Source organism: Trifolium pratense, linkage group LG2 (assembly GCF_020283565.1).
Source record: "Trifolium pratense cultivar HEN17-A07 linkage group LG2, ARS_RC_1.1, whole genome shotgun sequence".
NCBI classification, from domain to species: domain Eukaryota; kingdom Viridiplantae; phylum Streptophyta; class Magnoliopsida; order Fabales; family Fabaceae; genus Trifolium; species Trifolium pratense.
In genome coordinates this window covers 54,656,452-54,675,077 of record NC_060060.1, presented here as the reverse complement: position 1 = coordinate 54,675,077, position 18,626 = coordinate 54,656,452, and the positions used below count along the sequence as shown (strand labels likewise).

The 18,626-nt window shown below is 35.5% G+C and overlaps 1 protein-coding gene across 1 annotated transcript; it reads right to left on the bottom strand.

Annotated features, from left to right (window-relative positions):
• Positions 1-1,514: 1,514 nt before the first annotated feature.
• On the bottom strand, positions 1,515-2,844 carry LOC123911431. Its single transcript, XM_045962838.1, has 2 exons — positions 2,633-2,844; positions 1,515-1,987 (listed from the first exon to the last, which is right to left on the bottom strand). The coding sequence occupies exons 1-2, from the start codon at positions 2,774-2,776 to the stop codon at positions 1,832-1,834; spliced, it is 300 nt and encodes a 99-aa protein (XP_045818794.1). The 5' UTR covers positions 2,777-2,844; the 3' UTR covers positions 1,515-1,831.
• Between the last annotated feature and the right edge of the window lie 15,782 nt (positions 2,845-18,626).

The window sequence follows — 18,626 nt, the reverse complement described above, 5'->3', positions numbered from 1 at the left end:
ATCTCTTTTCCTTTTTTTAGTTCTCCCAAATTGAAAAACATTCATATAGAAGGAACAGGAAGGTACGACTAAGACCAACACAGTCCTATGATATTCCCATCCATCTTCTCCCTCATTGTTCCCTTACTAAAACCGTAGTTACATTACAAGACCCAAATCCAACAAAACTTTTCATCACCAAACCCTTGATCCGGAATGCACAGGGTTTCACTGCTATGTTTGTTTGTGTCGAGTTAGAAAGCATGAATCTCCGAGTTTGGCCACCGACAGAAACCTTCACACTGTGATGGAGTTGTGATTGGTTGCAGAAGCATCCAATGGATTATGAAGCTCTTCAGATTCACAATTTTGCTTTGGATCTTTACCAATTTGATATAATGATATCATATTGGTTTCTGCTGAACTTATTTTAGAGTGTGATTTGTTTGTTCACTTCCATTTATGCACATGAGAATAAGAAAATTTAGTGGGAGCTAAATAATATCTCAGGGCTAAGAAATACAGGGGGTGAGAAGAGAAAAAATTTCAACTAAATAATATCTCAGTACATGTGATCCATATTTTAGGCATTTTGAAAAGGAAAAAACTATCAGCAAACAGTTATTGGTTCTCAAAGGAAAGAGCATTTTCAAATATGAGAACTGAGAATAGAACAAATTAAAGAGTCATTCTTGGAACATTATTAAATCATCTTTCCTTGCCACTAGCTAGTGTGACTCCTTTTAAGTTTAACACATACTCAAGCTTCTTCAACAAAATATTGAGTCATTCTTGGAACATTAGCTACCCCTTTAAGCCTGTGCCTATTAGGAGACATGTGTCTTTGACATACACGGCTACTGAACAATCAACTTTGATACAACTCATAGGATAGTTCCAGCTGAGCACAGAAGCAAAGGAGTCTTTCAAGGGCCAAACAACTTATAAAGAGACGTCTATATCATTGCTCAAAACTTGAAGTTAATGTATATACAAATCTTCGTCTCTTATATTCCATTCATGTAGCCCTTAGCTAATGTGAGACTCCTTTCTTTTATAATCACCTCACCACTTGTATTCCTAACAAAAAATATCTCATTTTCAACTACTTAACTTTCCTTTCACTTTTTTCCTTATATTATTGTAAATTATTGTTTTGATCAAGTACAAGATCAAGTAAGGGGTGTTCAAGATACAACTTAACCCAGTTATCCTATGGAATAGGGACGAGTTAGTGTCTGTTTTGTGACCAAATATTGAGTTAGAGAGAGTTCAAATAGCCTTGGGGTTACCCACTCAATCATTTATATACATAGATATAACTTAATGTAAGTTTATTTTACTCTAACAAATAGTCTTCACAGACTATTTAAAGTTCCATCTCCTTTTTGCAAATATGCATTTTAATTTTTGGATTGTTGCAACATTTCATTTATTTGAAAACACAACTAACATGACAGTATTTTTTTTATCTTATAGTAATGTCCTAAAATTATAATTAGAACGAAAAAATACCTCAAATAGCAAGAGAAAAATTAGTATATATGGTTGGTAAATTCACTAATTGAATGAACTTTTTCTTTTGAACACAATTACATAACAATTTGATTATTTTATTTTGTTTGAACTTCAAGATCACATCCTACTCAAACTCGGTCTTAATTACACTCGTACATCATCGAGACTCGAGTCTAGAGGTAGATTTTGGGTTCGAAGTTTAGAATAGGGTGAGAAATAAACATAATTCATCCTTGATCATCTCTAACAACAACACAATAAAAAGATATGAACCAGCCAACCATCCAGGAATACATACCAACAAAATATAAGTGAGCATTGACATGCAGATTCTTCAACCAGTTTCTTGCTCAAATTCTTCGCCCTCAGATTCCTCTGCATTGTCAGGATCATCATCATCAGCCTCGTTGTCGAAGTCTTCCTTATCATTTTCGTTAGTGGTTTTCCCTATCATGATTGCATTGCTGTTCATCTTCCTGATTTCATTGCACTGCAAGGGTTCAAGCCAAAATTGAGAGAGTTGAATGAGGCAATGTAGTAAAAAACAAGACATTCAAAGACCGCGCTTCCTTAATCCTTTTTTATCTGAACATTTCATCTCTTACATCTATACAATGTTGTTGAGTGGAACACCAAAATTTGCCATATAAACATGTCATTGTGGCTTATGTCGCCGCTATGACGGGCATTCCACAATTTTTTTTGTTTTGTTTTCACCATCAGTGTCCAGCTCATTGGACCGCCTAATCTATTTTTGGGGTGCATAAGTGGTTCCAGCCCCCTCTCAGTCGCAGTTGCGAGGATTGAACCGTGATCCTCCTTACCAATTTCAGTGTCAATGACCACCACTATATGGCGGTTGTCAAAAAACTGTCAAGCCATTCTTCCATGGCCGCTGTTTAACAACTCTGCCTATATATTATAAATAAATATGGACTCACTACCTTGCTTATAAGTTGCGATTATTCATGCATAAATCTATGGTGCTAGAAAGAGAGAGAAGATAATTCTCACATAACTTGAGATTTAATTTCAGATTAATTTGACCTTAATCTGAAATTAGCAAACAGTTTATTGATTAAGGCGTGATTATGAATTTGAAAGAATAAAACCTAGGTAGAGAGAAAGAGAGTACCTTTTCTTCAAAATCAGATTCCTCCATAGCGAGAAGGAGTTCTTCGTTTTGAGGCTGGGGCCACTGAGACGGTAGCAAAAACGACGTCGGAATTATCCTCGTCGATAATTGGCACTGTGTCATAAACGCCGGAAACTGTAGCATTTTCGTTTCGCGAGTTCTATCTACTTCGTCTCAGTCACCGCTCCGCTCAAAATAGTTCTGTTTAATGCGTAAACTGGATATCAATATCATTTTGCTCAATTTGTGTTAGATATATGACAAGTGGCAAAACTAGATCTAAGGGCTGAGATTTAAAGCTGAACAAATCCATTACTCCCCGTCTCAAAATAATTGTCACAATTTGACTATGTGCACTATTCATACAAAATACTTTGACCATATTTTTTTACTAATGTATAAAGATAAATAGTAGCGTATAAGATCTTGTTAGATTTGTCTCGATGAGTACTATCAAAATATCAATTTTTCATAATTTTTAGTAATACACAACTAAAAATATTAATGATCAAAATTGTGCATCGGCAAATGTGCAGTTGTAAAATGTGACAATTATTTTGAGACGGAGGGAGTATTTGTTTAATAAAAAAAATGCTAAATTAGCCCCCTAATGGTATATTTGGATGAGAAAGGAAAGTTAAAAGGAAAGAAAGTGAAATGAATGATTGTTGAAGGAAAGAAAGTGAGAAGAAAATAAGTAGAAAGTAAGATGATTTTGGAGTTGTTTGGTAGAAGAGAAAGTAAGGGGAAAGTAAGAGGAAAGAAAGAGTTATATTGATCAAATTACATCAATACCGCAATTTATAAAGGAAAATGTTCATTTAGGAACACAAACTTTTAGGAATAAGTATGAAAATAATTTTAACATAATATACATATACATAGAATAAATATATGTAAATCCCAAAATAATTTTCAAAAAATTATTCCAAATGTTTATCAATAAAACAAATTAATATAAAAATATTATAAAATCGTAATTTAAATGTTTGTATAAGGTTTTATTTGTCTTTTCTTGGTGTCCTTTGCATTTTCGTGACTTTCTTCCTAAAATGCGGGGAATGAAATCTTGTGTGGGACCTAGCAAAAAATGTACTTTCTTTCCTATTGGGCAACCAAACAGTGGAAAGATTCTTGAAATCTGTGTTAACTTCTTTCCACAAAGAATAGTTGTTCCAAACAATGGATAAGTTTCACAAACTTGCAATTTTGTCCCCCTAGTTTTCAAATAGCACTTTTGGCACACTATGTTTATCCCTTTTTACAAAAGGTCAATTTTGACAAAATTAACGCCGATGTGGTATGTCCCTTAAATGAGTCAGCTGCCACGTCAACTTCTTTTGCCACCTAGTAATTAAAAAAATAACAAATTCATTAAGGAGCTTGTTCTCTTAGACAATTCGACCAACAGACCAAGTACTACATTGAAAGAACTCAGCTGATTTCGTCTCGTATTATTTTTGGAATCATCTATCAGTGACTTACAATCATCCATCAGTCGGCGAGTGAGGGTAAGAATGTAAGAGGCAAGTCGATACATAGTTGTTTTTGGAATTTAAAAGGAAGAGAACAAATTGTTGGAAGTGAGACTCGTAATAGCTTGAATCAAAGAGAGTCACGCCCGCAGAGGAAGTTTGGGTTGGGGGTTATGGGGTGTCATATCTCCTACCTAGAGCTGCCAGATGAAAAAATAAGGTTTGTGATACACTGTGAACCCACAATTTTAACTCAAGAGATTTAAGGCAAACTCTAGTTATTATTATTTTCCTTCAATTCCTTTTTTATTTTTTATTTTTTTTAATTTTTAATTATTAGATAACAAAAGAAGCTGACATGATTTAAGTGACGGTCACATCCGGTCAAAATTGACATTTTGCAAAATGGTGTAAACACATGAGTCAAAAGTGCTATTTTAAAAATTATGAGGTCAAAATTATAAGTTTGTGAAACTTAGGGACCAAAAGTGCAATTTAGCCTAAAAAAACAACTTCACTTCTCCTCCTTCAAGGTTGTAACCAAGGTTTTAAATTGCGGACCGCATCACATCGGACCACAATTGCGGTGTGAACTCAAATCACACGTGATGCTGCAATGCAACCGCAACGCAACGTCGTTTTGAACGCATTGACCGCAACAATCATTTATGCCCAAAATCAAGGAAAAAAGGTAAAACAAAAATCTGAGAATATAAGAATCAATTTTAGAAAACAGAAAAAAAAACAAACAAAAAGCAAATACTTTTCACAGAGAATCAGAATCTTAGGAAGAGTTGAAATAAACTTACTTTTTTTTCCTTTACGTCCATTCACTTCGTTTTAGAATCTCTTTTTCCTCTAAATCATAGAGTTGGTTCTGTGAAGAGTTGCATTTGCAGTGAGTGAGTTCAATTTATTGTTTCCTCTGATTCAATGTCTCCACCCTTCCTTTCCTCTTTCCAATCGGTCTGATCTGCTATGTGATATCTCTCAAGGTATGTTATTGTTATTGTTAACTACTTATTCAAGTTCTGTTCTTTCCTCTTTTCTGGCTTTTTGGGTTTTATTTGGAAGTTTGATTTATAATTCTAGGTTTTGTGTTTCTTTGGGTGTTTGTATGAGTGAGTGAGAATGAGATAATTCTTTGTAGAGAGAAATAGCAGATTTGAGTTGGTTATGAGAGAGTGAGGAACGAGATAGAGAAGAGAAAATCTGAGATTTGTGGTTCTGAGAGAGTGAAGAACGGAGATAGGGAAGAGTTTTTTAATATCGGAGACCGGGGAGATAGGGAAGAGTGAGGAACGGAGATCTGAGAATTCAACAACAGAGAGAGAATGAGTTTATTTATTTTTAATAATAAATAGTAGTGTTTAATTATAATTATAATTATAATTATAATTATTTTATTTTAGTGGGGGTGGAGGGAAGAATGGAAGTGAACAAAAAATTGGGGGGAAAACGAAAATGTAGTGGGGGAAAGAATGGAAGTGGAGTATGAAGGTGTGAAAACACAAGAAGGGGTGGTTGAATTGTGTTTTAGCCAAGTTAAAAACTTTTTCAAAGTTCTTAACTTAACTAAGTTAGCAGCGGATAAGTAACACAAATAATAATAAGATAAGAGAGAGAGAAAGCACACAAGCAATTTATACTGGTTCCTCTCACAAAACGAGAGTAGTCCAGTCCCCTTGCACTTCCAAGGGATTTCACTATAATCACACAAGATTACAAATGCTCAAGCACACAAGCAAGAGACTTCACAACAATGCTCAAGCACACAAGCTTAAGACTTCTCACTTAAGCACACAAGCTTAAGTTTTCTCAAGTACCAGAGATAATAAAGTAGTTGAAAGTATACAACTGCTCTTAAGAGAACCTTAAAGAGCAAATACAATGAATACAAAGTATTTGGACTAAGAGTGCAAAAACACTAGTTCAGAGGTTCAGAGCTTGTATACAAAATTCAGAGTTTGTTCGAGCGCGTGTGTAATCCTTGATAATTTTGCAACTGATTCTTCTAGTATATATATAACCAGAAAAGAGTCGTTGCAGAGATGACCGTTGAAGTAGATAACCTTTTGTCTTCAAGCAGCTTGTCTTGATGCAGTTGGTTGTTTCTAAAACTGAGTAAGAGTTTCAGACACTTTGACCATGTGCAGAGAAGACTTTCCTTATTCAGCTAACAAGTCTGATGTCCCACGTTCTCAAGAGTGGACAGACAAAATGAGAGTAGCTGTTCTGATCAAGCTTGAAAGGTCCTTTTCTTCATTGGTAGAAGAGTTGACTTGCAAAAGAGAATCTTTACAAACTTCAAGAAGATCTTCAGAGTTTGATGAAGCTTAGACCTTAAGAAGTTCTGACGACTTCATCATCTGAAGGTTGTAACCTCTGAAGTTCAACATCTTCTGAGCGCTTGTGAACTTCTGAATACATATCTTCTGAGCTTTATTCAGAGCTTACCTGAAGCTAATATCTGCACACTTAAATTAAATTTTTAGTCCTTCCAATTGTTTATTAATACTTTGTTATCATCAAAACCTTAATAGATTTAGGGGCAATCATTTTTAAATCAATTTTGTTCCAACAATCACCCCCTTTTTGATGATGACAAACATAAGTATTAATTGACAATTGTTGTTAAATTAACTTATCATGTTTCTCTTAGGTTTATGAGGTTTGCAAGCTCCCCCTAAGATTGATACTCCATAAAGCCTAAGCTTTAAGTTTTATCCATGATATTTTAATTTAGTATAAGATTTAAGTAGTTTAGAGTAAAACAAATTTCATATCTTTCTTCAGAGCGAGAGGTTTGCAAGCTCTCCCCCTGAGTCTCATAAGGCTAAGTTAAAATTGCACTTTTAACTTATCCTTACTTATGAAATTTATTTTCAGTTTTAAATTACTTAATCTCCGCATTGAAATACGTAAAACAACTAAAAGATAACTTTTAATAACTTAACAAACAAAAGTGGTTTCAGCTTTTTGAAACTTATCAACTTATCAATTAATGCGTAACTACTCCCCCTTTTGTCATTATCAAAAAGCAAGAAAAAAAATTTAGATAACCAAGACAGTCAAAGAAGGAAATTGGTTGTTACAAAGGTGAATTTATTTCAAAAACGAAAACCAAAGCGCCAAAAAGACTATAAAAGAGAACTTTGTTGACAAACATTCTTCACAACAAAATATAAACAAATATATCAAGAAGAATCAAGAAGAATGAAAAGGTTTAGTGCTCGTATCGCTGAGTTCCGCAAAAGAAAGGAGGAAGAACGAGAAAGAGAAGAAAAAGATAAAGAAGACAATAAGAAACCACAAGAAGCTGAAATCATTATCATCTTGTCAGACTCTGAGACTGAAGAAGATGAAATTGACGCTGACTATGCTGAATTCTTGGCTGGGTATGTTCCTGAAGAGGAACAAGAAGAAGAAGAAGAAGAGCAGAACCCAGATCCTATAGAGATATCATCAGATGATGCTGAGGAGAAATCTGAGATTTCTTCTGAGTACTATCCATCTGACTAGGATTATGTCGTCTTTTTATTTTTCTCTTGCCAATGTATTCAAGCATATGCAGTTAATAAAAAAAATTTCTTTAGAAATTTCTTGTTCTTGTGTTTCTATCTAGTAAGAAGGTGTAACAATCCACAAACAAAATTATGAAAAGATAATAAAATCAAAACATAATCACACAAAAATATGAAATAACGAACCAAATATCCAAGTAAAATCCAAAGAAACAGAAAAAAAATTGTTCAGAAGATAAATAAAAAACATAAATAACATAGATGTGCTGAGAATCCTAGGGTTTCTGAAGAAAGGCTAAGAGGATGTCAAATTTGTCGTTCAAGGAGTCCACTTTAGAATCTAGCTTATCCACCTTGGACTCTAGATTCAGATGATCTGATCTTTGCCTCTCAAGACCTTCCTGTTGTTGCCTCAAAGCTTCCTGAAGAATCCTTAGCTGATCTGTAACCATAGGAGCTTTGCCTTTATCAGAGGAGGGTTCACCATCCTCTTGATAATCAATCATGAGAACATCAGCATCTGGAGCATCCTCTTGATGCAGCTCATCAGCTTGTTGAGCAAGCCTCGCAGCAGCTTTAGCCAAGCGTTCAGTTTCAATCCTCTGATCTTCGAGACTCTTAAACAGTTTGGAATCTATCCAACAGTCCTTGAAAGCATTCAGACGCATCACAGCAGCAGACACAGAAGCAAACTTAGCACGCTCATTTTCTTCATGACTATACATAGTTAACCTTTTCAAACCAGCCCGTGCTAAACCTTCCTTCATCAGATGAACAACCTCCATATCCCGTTTACCAATAACAGACTTTATATCCTCAGCAACTGCATCCACAGCATTACCGATTTTGGCCTTGAGAAGTGATACCTCCATATCCACATCAGAGGGACAAACCAAGAACTTGTTCTTAATATTTGACAACCTAAGTAGATCATCATAAAGCTGATTGGAGAGATTACCAAATAAGTCAGAAGGTGAGGGTGAGATATAGGGAGGGTTTGAATGTTTTGGTGATTCAGGAGCAGGGTTGTCAATGATAACAACATCTGCTTCTGAAGGTCTTGGAGCACAAGTGTGAATACGTTCAGGAGAAACATATTCAGCACTTGAGTTAGGGTTAGGTTCAGAAGTAGGTTCAGGAGATTTTGGTTCAGAGGTTGGTTCAGGAGATTTTGGTTCAGAGGTTGATTCAGGAGATCTTGTTTCAGAGGATGGTTCAGCAGTTTTGCTAGGAGAAGGTTGTTTGGTGGGAGAGGTTTGTTCAGTAGTAGGAATATCTGGTTGAGGTTCAGATGATGGAATGTCAGGTGATTCTTTTTGTGGTTGAGGTGATTTTGGTTTAGGAGGTGATGAAGGTTTATTGGTTTCATGAGTAAAAGGATGGTTATTTAATGGGTCAGGGCTAAGGTGTTTTTCTAGTTCAGATAGGGGGTTATCAGAAGGTGAAATATTGATAGGTTTGGGATGGATAGTTCTAAGAGGTTTGGTAAAACCTATTCCAATTTCAACTTCATTAAAGGTATACTTAGGAGTCTTACCTTTGGGATCAGAAACTTGTTTCTTACACAGCCTGGCATCAAGAGTTTCTTCATCAGACTCAGTCTCATCATCTGATTGAGTCTCTTCTGATGAGCTTTCCTCCTCATCAATAATAATTGGCCTTTTAGATGATGCTTCAGCAACCTTGTCAGCAGCATCGTCATGTTTCTTCTTAGTCCTTTGTTCAGCCGTAGATTGCTCAACCTTAACTTTCTTTTGAGCTAGAAGATCTGGCTTAACTTGATCCTCTTGAGCATCAGCTTTCCTTTTGGGTTTCCTCTTAGGTTTATACATGTTTACTGGAGCCTTTGGAACCATACTCCTATCAACAGTAAAACCTTCATCTTGAAGAACCTTCAGATAATCTTGAATAACTTCTTCAGCATCCAGTTCAGAAATAATAGGATAACCATTCACATACAGACGGTCTTCAAGACGTACTTCAAACTCTTGTTTAGGTGGAACCGGCTTGGTGTTAATGAGATGCATCTTTGTCAGAAAACTTGCATTCAGAACTTCTGGAGAGAACTTCTGAGTCACAAGTTCTGGATAGAACTTCTTCAAGTTCTGAATGATGTGACCTTGGAAGAGAAGATCTGAAAGTAGTCTAGGATAAACAATGGTTGTTTTCCTCTGAGACTTGCTTAAGAAGATGGCTTCACAGATCCTCTCAAAGAAATATTTACCCAGATTGACTTTTCTTTCAGTCAGAAGAAAATATATCAGATGGCGATGGGGCCAGGAGATAGTATCAGTACCACCAACTCTTGGACTGATAGTTGATAAAATAATCTTGAATAGAACCCTACATTCTTCTGTCAGACCTTTAACTTTACCCTTCAGCTTCATATCAATGCACATCCTATGCAGAAGTTCTTCTCTAAATCTTGTATCCTTCTCAAAGTCATCTAGCACCAACCCAGAGTTATCCAAACCAAGCAAGGCATTAAAGTGGATTGGAGAGAAAGTAAGATTGATACCACAGATGTTAGACCTAATCTGTGTACCAGTGAACTCCAATAAACCCATCTCCTTCCTAGTTTTTCCCTTCAGACTAGGATCTCTTTCAATTGCAGCACGTTCTTCTAGCTTAGCTTCGTACTTAGTAAAAACTCTTGCTTTCATCCAGAATTTCTTCAAAAGATCTGGGTAGATAGGACCATTTAACATGTCGAAATACTTATCCCAACCCTGAGCAGCGAAATACGGCTTCACATCAAACCCATTTGCCTTCAGACTATCAAAGTCGACCATCTTCTCAGGGAGTAACGTTAGTTGAGATTCTGGGAATTCCATCTCGTTCCCAACAATCTGAAGATGTTTGAACATGAACGGAGGGATCTTGGTTGTTGAAGTTGAAGAAGAACCAGCCATGATGAAGTTTAGGTAAGGGTAGGAACTAATGAGAGAGAAAGAAGATTTTTGTTGGAGGTTTAGAGAGAAAAGAAAGTGTAGGTTGTGAAAGTGAAAAGTGTGCAAGTGTATTGTGTAAGTTTATTTAAATGCGTACAGTTAACACAAAAATGGCAAATTTGGGAAGTTACGCTTATTGACAAAAATTTGAATACTAAAAGTCATCATTAACCACCCACTACCTGACACACGTAGACCACGTGCAGAAGTTTACTTGGTAACTGCTATTTTAATGGACAACTGTTCAGCAGCGAATACTAAACGTTTTCCACTTAAATAGTTCAGAGCCTCTGAGTTTTAAAAAGATCTATCAGAGTTAAGTATTTCAGAGCTTGTGTTTCAGATGATCTGAACCATAAGTTCTGACATACATAACTTCTTACACTTTAATTGCCAAATAAAATTTTTCATTCAGAGATTGAAAACATGTTCAGATGTTTCTTTATAAAATCAAATCTTTCAACAGGTAGGGCTTTAGTAAATATGTCAGCCCATTGATTTTCAGTATCAACAAACTTAATATCTATAATGCCTCTCTGAACATAATCTCTGATAAAATGGTGTTTAATTTCAATATGTTTGGCTCTAGAGTGTAGGATAGGGTTTTTAGATAAATGAATGGCTGCAGTGTTATCACAATATAAAGGAATATTGTGACTGCTTACCTGATAATCTTCTAGCTGATATTTTAACCAGAGTAGTTGTATGCAACACTTAGCTGCTGAAATGTATTCTGCTTCTGCTGTAGACAAAGCTATAGTAGTTTGTCTCTTACTAGCCCAGGAGATAAGGTTTTCACCAACAAATTGACAATTGCCACTTGTGGATTTTCTTTCAATTTTATCTCCAGCATAGTCAGCATCACAAAATCCATTTAGCACATAATCATTGGATTTCTTATAGAGAAGTCCAAGATTAGTTGTTCCTTTCAGATACCTAAAGATTCTCTTTACAGCAGTAAGATGAGATTCTCTAGGATCTGACTGGAATCTTGCACATAAGCAAACACTGAATAAAATATCTGGCCTAGAGGCTGTCAGATAGAGTAAGGAACCAATCATACCTCTGTAGACCTTTTGGTCTACTTTTCCTTCATCTTCTGTCTTGCTCATGTTGGTAGTTGAATGCATGAGAGTGTTCATTATTTTGCAATCATCTAAGTTGAACTTCTTCAGAAGTTCTTTGGTATATTTTGATTGATGAACATAAGTTCCTTCCTTCTTCTGATTAATTTGAATTCCAAGAAAGAACTTCAATTCTCCCATCATGCTCATTTCAAATTCATCCTGCATTATCTTAGAGAAATTCTTGCACAAGGAAGCATTAGTTGAACAAAAAATAATATCATCAACATAAATTTGAATGATCAAAATATCTTCTTTGGTTGTTTTTCTAAAGAGTGTGCAGTCAACCTTGCCTTTCTCAAAACCCTTTTCAAGAAGGAAATTACTGAGTCTATCATACCAAGCTCTTGGAGCTTGTTTCAGACCATACAGTGATTTCTTCAATCTGAAAACATGTTCTGGGTTTGAGACATCTTCAAAACCAGGAGGTTGCTTAACATACACTTCTTCAGAAATAAAACCATTTAAGAAGGCACTTTTAACATCCATTTGATACAAAGTTATTCCATGATTAACAGCATAAGATAGAAGTAACCTGATAGCCTCAAGTCTAGCAACTGGTGCAAAGGTTTCAGTATAGTCAATCCCCTCTTGCTGACTATAACCTTGTGCAACCAATCTAGCCTTGTTTCTTACCACTTCACCTTGTTCATTCAGCTTGTTTCTGAATAACCATTTTGTTCCAATAATGTTCTTGTGTGAAGGTTTGGGCACTAGAGTCCATATATCATTCCTTTGAAATTGATTCAGCTCTTCTTGCATTGCTACAATCCAAGCATCGTCTTTCAGAGCTTCATCAACCTTTGAAGGTTCCATCATTGAAATAAGACCAACTAAATATTCTTCATTTCTCAGTTGAGATCTTGTCTTTCTTGGACTATCTTTGTTGCCTAAGATCAGTTCCTCTGGATGTGATGATTTGTATTTGAAGGTGTTTCTAGGGGGTTCATCATCTTCAGACTCATCAACAACAGGTTCAGTAGCTGCTTCATTTCTTTGATGTTCAGAGTCTGTAGGAACTGTCATGTTCAGAGGTTCTTCAGAGAATGGATGTTCTGAGTAGTTTGGAATATCTGAATACTGATCCTCTGATACCTGAAATCTAGACAAACCTTCCACAAGCTCTGACACTTGGTCAGGCTCTTTGTCATCAAACTTGACATGCATAGTTTCTTCCACAGTGTGTGTTTCTGAAATATACAGTCTGTATGCTTTTGAGCGTTCAGAGTATCCTATAAAGATACCCTTATAACCTCTAGCATCAAATTTCTTTAGATGGACTTTGTTGTTTAAAATGTAACAAGTACATCCAAACTGATGAAAATAAGAAATGTCAGGTTTTCTTCCTTTGAACAATTCATAAGCAGTTTTGTTCAACTTAGATCTGATATAGATTCTATTTTGAACATAACATGCTGTGTTTACAGCTTCTGCCCATAAAAACTTTGCTACATTAGTTTCATGCATCATGGTTCTGGCCATTTCTTGCAGGGTTCTATTCTTCCTTTCTACAACCCCATTTTGTTGAGGAGTTCTAGGAGAAGAGAATTCATGCAGAATGCCATATTTTTCACAGAAATTTTCAAAAGGTTCATTTTCAAATTCTCCACCATGATCACTTCTAACTTTTAAAATAGTGTAGCCTTTTTCATTTTGAATTTGTTTGCAGAAGATGCTAAACTCATCATAAGCTTCATCTTTTGTTCTTAGGAATTTTACCCAAGTCCATCTACTGTAATCATCAACAATTACTAATCCATACTTCTTTCCATTGATAGAGGCAGTGTTAACTGGCCCAAACAAATCAATGTGAAGAAGTTCCAATGGTCTTGAGGTAGAAACAATGTTTTTAGGTTTAAAAGATGATTTTGTAATCTTTCCTTTTTGACAAGAACCACAAAGTGTGTTTGAGTGATATTTAATTTTTGGTAAACCTCTGACAAGGTCAAGCTTGCTAAGCTTAGAGATTAACCTCCAGTTAGCATGGCCTAACCTCTTATGCCAGATCCATTTTTCTTCACTCAAGGTCAGAAGACACACAACTTTTTGTTCATTCAAATCAGAAAGATTTATTTTATAAACATTGTTCTTTCTCAGACCTTTGAATACAATGGAGTTATCAGATTGTTTAGTTACAGTACATGATTCCTTATTAAAGACAACTACATAACCATTGTCGCAAAATTGACTTATGCTCAATAGGTTATGTTTGAGTCCATCAACTAACCAAACATCATTAATAGAAAGGGAAGAATTACCTACTGTACCTGTACCTATTATTTTTCCCTTTTGATTGCCTCCAAAGCCAACAGAGCCTCCCTCTTTCAGAGTCAACTTAGAAAATAGTTGTTTGTCACCAGTCATATGCCTTGAACATCCACTATCCAGGTACCATGAATGATTCATGATACATCCTTGAGTGGTAGGCTGTATGAGAAACAACTTTAATCATTGCGGTAGAATTCTTCATCACAGTTAATGATAAAGTCATCCCAGTATTCTTCCTCTTCACTTCTCAAGTTCTGATTGTTAACTTGAGAACCTGTCAGCCATTTATCTAGGACATAAGCCCTTCTTCCTTTGCATTGGACTTGTTTCCATGCTCTAGGTAGGACATATCCTTTCCTAGTTGGTAAATCTGAATGGTACATAATTTCAGCTTTTGGTACCCATCTTCTGGGTCCACGCTTGTTAGTCCACAAATGCTTACTATGTTGTTGAGTGTTAGAGAAAGATCTTGGTTTGGAATAATAACCTTTTTGAAACTTTTTCTTTGTTTGAGATTTGTTATTATTCCAGGATTTGGATTGTTTATGATTCCAGGGTTTGTATTTATCACCAATCCTTTGTTCTGATTGGTTATATCTACTGACTCTAGAATCATAAATAATCTGAGTCCTATATTGCATCTGAGGTTTGGAGTTTGAATTTTTTCTTTTAAAAACTTCTGAGTCTTTAGATTGACTTGCCTCAGGTACTGAAGTTCCTTTGGTTCCAGAATTTGAAGTCTCAGATTTTGAAGTTTTCAGAACATCTGAACTAATATTCTCAGGTTCTGAATAACTTCTATCTTCTGAACTTTTCTTTCCAGATCCTGAAGAACTTGGTTCCTCTGAGCTGTCAGCTTCTAATTCCCTCAGATCATCATCCTCACTTTCTAGAGTACCAGATTTCTTTCCCTCTTCACTTGGTGGAACAACATAATAAACCCAAGATTTTCCAACCTTTTTGGCAAAGGTCTTTAGCTTTGAATATGTTCTACCATATTCATAGCCAAGTCCTTCTCCTCTATGTCTCAAAACATTATAAATTCTATTTGCAGCTTTGCTCTTCCCAAGGTTGAGATGCACAAACTGTTGAAGAGCTATTTCCTGCTCATCAATAGGTTTCTGACACACAGCACAACCTTTTTCAAAATCATTCACTCTATTCAGAGTTTCTTGATATAGACCTTGAAAATGATCTGTCTGTTCAGTCAGAGTGTTAAGCTTTTCTTGTAAAGCTTTTTGTTTACTTAACACTCTGAGATGTTTCTCAATGACCTTGTTAAGTGCAGTTATAAGTTGAGATTTAGAACAGTCAGAAAATACCTCATCTGTAACTTCTGAATCTGATTCTGATTCATCCTCTGAGTCTGCATCTGAGTCAGTTGAAGCCATTAGGGCTAGATTTGCCTCTTCCTCTTCCTTAACTTCTTCCTCAGATGATAGCTCTTCAAAAGTAGCCATCAGACTCTTTTTCAATTTGCTCTTAAATTGTTGCTTCTTTGAGCTATATCTTTTGCTTTTGTCTTTGGCAGACATTTCTGGACAGTCAGCAATAAAGTGTCCTGGCTTCTTACAGTTGAAGCAGTTCTTCTGATCATCCTTTTTGCTGACAAAGTTTCTGGAGCTGTTTCCTCTGAAGTTTCTTTTGTTAAACATGTTCCATTGCTGAAACTTGGTGAATAAAGCAAACTCATCTTCACCCATTTCCTCCTCTTGACCATCTGCAGAAGATTCCTCTTCAATGTCAAGAAGCTGAGTCTTAAGAGCTTTAGAAGGAGTCCTAGTTGACTGTAAAGCCACAGACTTGGACTTCTTCTTAGCTTCTGAATCAGCATTCAGAACCATCTCATGGCTTCTGAGATTGCTTATCAGAGCCTCAAGACTCAAAGTATTAAGATTTTGAGCTTCTTCTATTGCAGTGACCTTAGGTCTCCAAGCAATAGGAAGACTCCTCAGAATCTTCTGAACATGGTCATAGGTGGAATAACTTCTCTTAAGAGCTTTAAAACCAGATACAAGGATTTGAAACCTTGTAAACATAGTCTCAATGCTTTCATCTTGTTGCATAGTGAATAGTTCATATTGCCTTATCAAGAGACTAGCCTTAGCCTCTTGAACCTTTTCATTACCATCATAGGTAGCACACATAGAGTCAAAGATAGATTTAGCAGTGGACTTGTTTTCTATTCTGACATAATCTTCATGTCTTATAGCACCAACAACAATGTCCTTTACTCTATGATGCTTAGTGTAGATTTTTAAGTTAGCTGTGAGAGTAACTTTCTGTGCTCAATGGACAATCTTCCATGTTCATTTAAGTTTTCAAAAGTTACTCCAAGCTCAACTAAATCCCACAACTCATCATCAATAGCAGTAATATTGCTATACAGTCTTTCCTTCCACCACTCAAATAATGATGCATCACAATTGAATATAGGGGCTTTTCTATTGCCACTATGTTCATGTGATTCATTACTTAAGTAGTCAAAACCAAAAGCATTTCTAGGACCACCACCAGCACCACTAGCATCACCGGCTTCACCGGTTGTTCTAGTGCTACTATCGTCTCCTCCAGACATAGTGTTCTCACAAGATCTTTACTGTCTCACTGTTAGGTGAAAGTAACAGACCAGTGCTCTAGATACCAATTGAAGGTGTGAAAACACAAGAAGGGGGGGTTGAATTGTGTTTTAGCCAAGTTAAAAACCTTTTCAAAGTTCTTAACTTAACTAAGTTAGCAGCGGATAAGTAACACAAATAATAATAAGATAAGAGAGAGAGAAAGCACACAAGCAATTTATACTGGTTCCTCTCACAAAACGAGAGTAGTCCAGTCCCCTTGCACTTCCAAGGGATTTCACTATAATCACACAAGATTACAAATGCTCAAGCACACAAGCAAGAGACTTCACAACAATGCTCAAGCACACAAGCTTAAGACTTCTCACTTAAGCACACAAGCTTAAGTTTTCTCAAGTACCAGAGATAATAAAGTAGTTGAAAGTATACAACTGCTCTTAAGAGAACCTTAAAGAGCAAATACAATGAATACAAAGTATTTGGACTAAGAGTGCAAAAACACTAGTTCAGAGGTTCAGAGCTTGTATACAAAATTCAGAGTTTGTTCGAGCGCGTGTGTAATCCTTGATAATTTTGCAACTGATTCTTCTAGTATATATATAACCAGAAAAGAGTCGTTGCAGAGATGACCGTTGAAGTAGATAACCTTTTGTCTTCAAGCAGCTTGTCTTGATGCAGTTGGTTGTTTCTAAAACTGAGTAAGAGTTTCAGACACTTTGACCATGTGCAGAGAAGACTTTCCTTATTCAGCTAACAAGTCTGATGTCCCACGTTCTCAAGAGTGGACAGACAAAATGAGAGTAGCTGTTCTGATCAAGCTTGAAAGGTCCTTTTCTTCATTGGTAGAAGAGTTGACTTGCAAAAGAGAATCTTTACAAACTTCAAGAAGATCTTCAGAGTTTGATGAAGCTTAGACCTTAAGAAGTTCTGACGACTTCATCATCTGAAGGTTGTAACCTCTGAAGTTCAACATCTTCTGAGCGCTTGTGAACTTCTGAATACATATCTTCTGAGCTTTATTCAGAGCTTACCTGAAGCTAATATCTGCACACTTAAATTAAATTTTTAGTCCTTCCAATTGTTTATTAATACTTTGTTATCATCAAAACCTTAAAAAGATTTAGGGGCAATCATTTTTAAATCAATTTTGTTCCAACAGAGTAAAAATTGGTAGTGGGCTATTTTTTTTAGTAATTTTATAATAGATTTTGTTTTTTGTCAAAATTTTTTTATTTGTATCTACAATCCTTGTTTTTAGATCGTGGTTAAACAACCTTTTCATTGGATCAATCCTTGTTTATTTGATTTTTTTTTATTTCTTTCTAATTTTTATATTTTTTTTGAGGCAATTTATTTTTTATATAGTAAGTGATATTTATGTTAACTTTTTTTATTTACTATTTAGATAAATGAAATTAATTTTGATACATCGTTGGTGTAAAAAAAATTATTGTGTTAGCTGTAAAAAAAAAAAATTGTGTTAGTTTATATTTTTAATTCGTAGATAATTATTAGTTAGTTTATGTTATTGATTGACATTTATTTATTATTATATTTAATTTAATAGGTACAATTAAATATACACAATGCCACCAAGAGAAGCATTTCCTACATAAAGATTAGAGGGTGCTCCAAGTGATGATATTGGATGGCACTTTGGAACACTGATACCTGGACATAGAAACAATGTTTGTTGTGAACTTCGTAGAGAAATAATAGGAGGTGGCATTACGAGATTGAAGCAACATATAGCACATATGCCAGGACAGGTCAAACCTTGTCCTAGAGTGAACAGAATAGTTAGGGAAAGTATGATGAAACTTCTAGTTGATGCAAAAGCGGAGAGAAACGATTCTAAAAGAAGGAAAGAAGAATTTGAAGAACATTTAGGGGGGGGATGTTGTTGAAGTAGATAATGTGGATCATTCTAGTGATGATCAATTAAGGTTTGCTACACAAGAGAGTCTCAGATCACATCATGAATGAGAAAATAGGCAAAAATTCAGACATGAAACAGGAGGATATAAAAATGTTTATGACCAAGGTGGAATTTCTCGTGCAAGTGTTAGCGGA

Coding starts and splice junctions, on each gene's coding strand:
- LOC123911431 (XM_045962838.1), bottom strand. CDS start 2,776: ATGCTACAGTTTCCGGCGTTTATGACACAGTGCCAATTATCGACGAGG. Junction 1,988..2,632: donor AATCTGATTTTGAAGAAAAG/GTACTCTCTTTC, acceptor GAACCCTTGCAG/TGCAATGAAATCAGGAAGAT.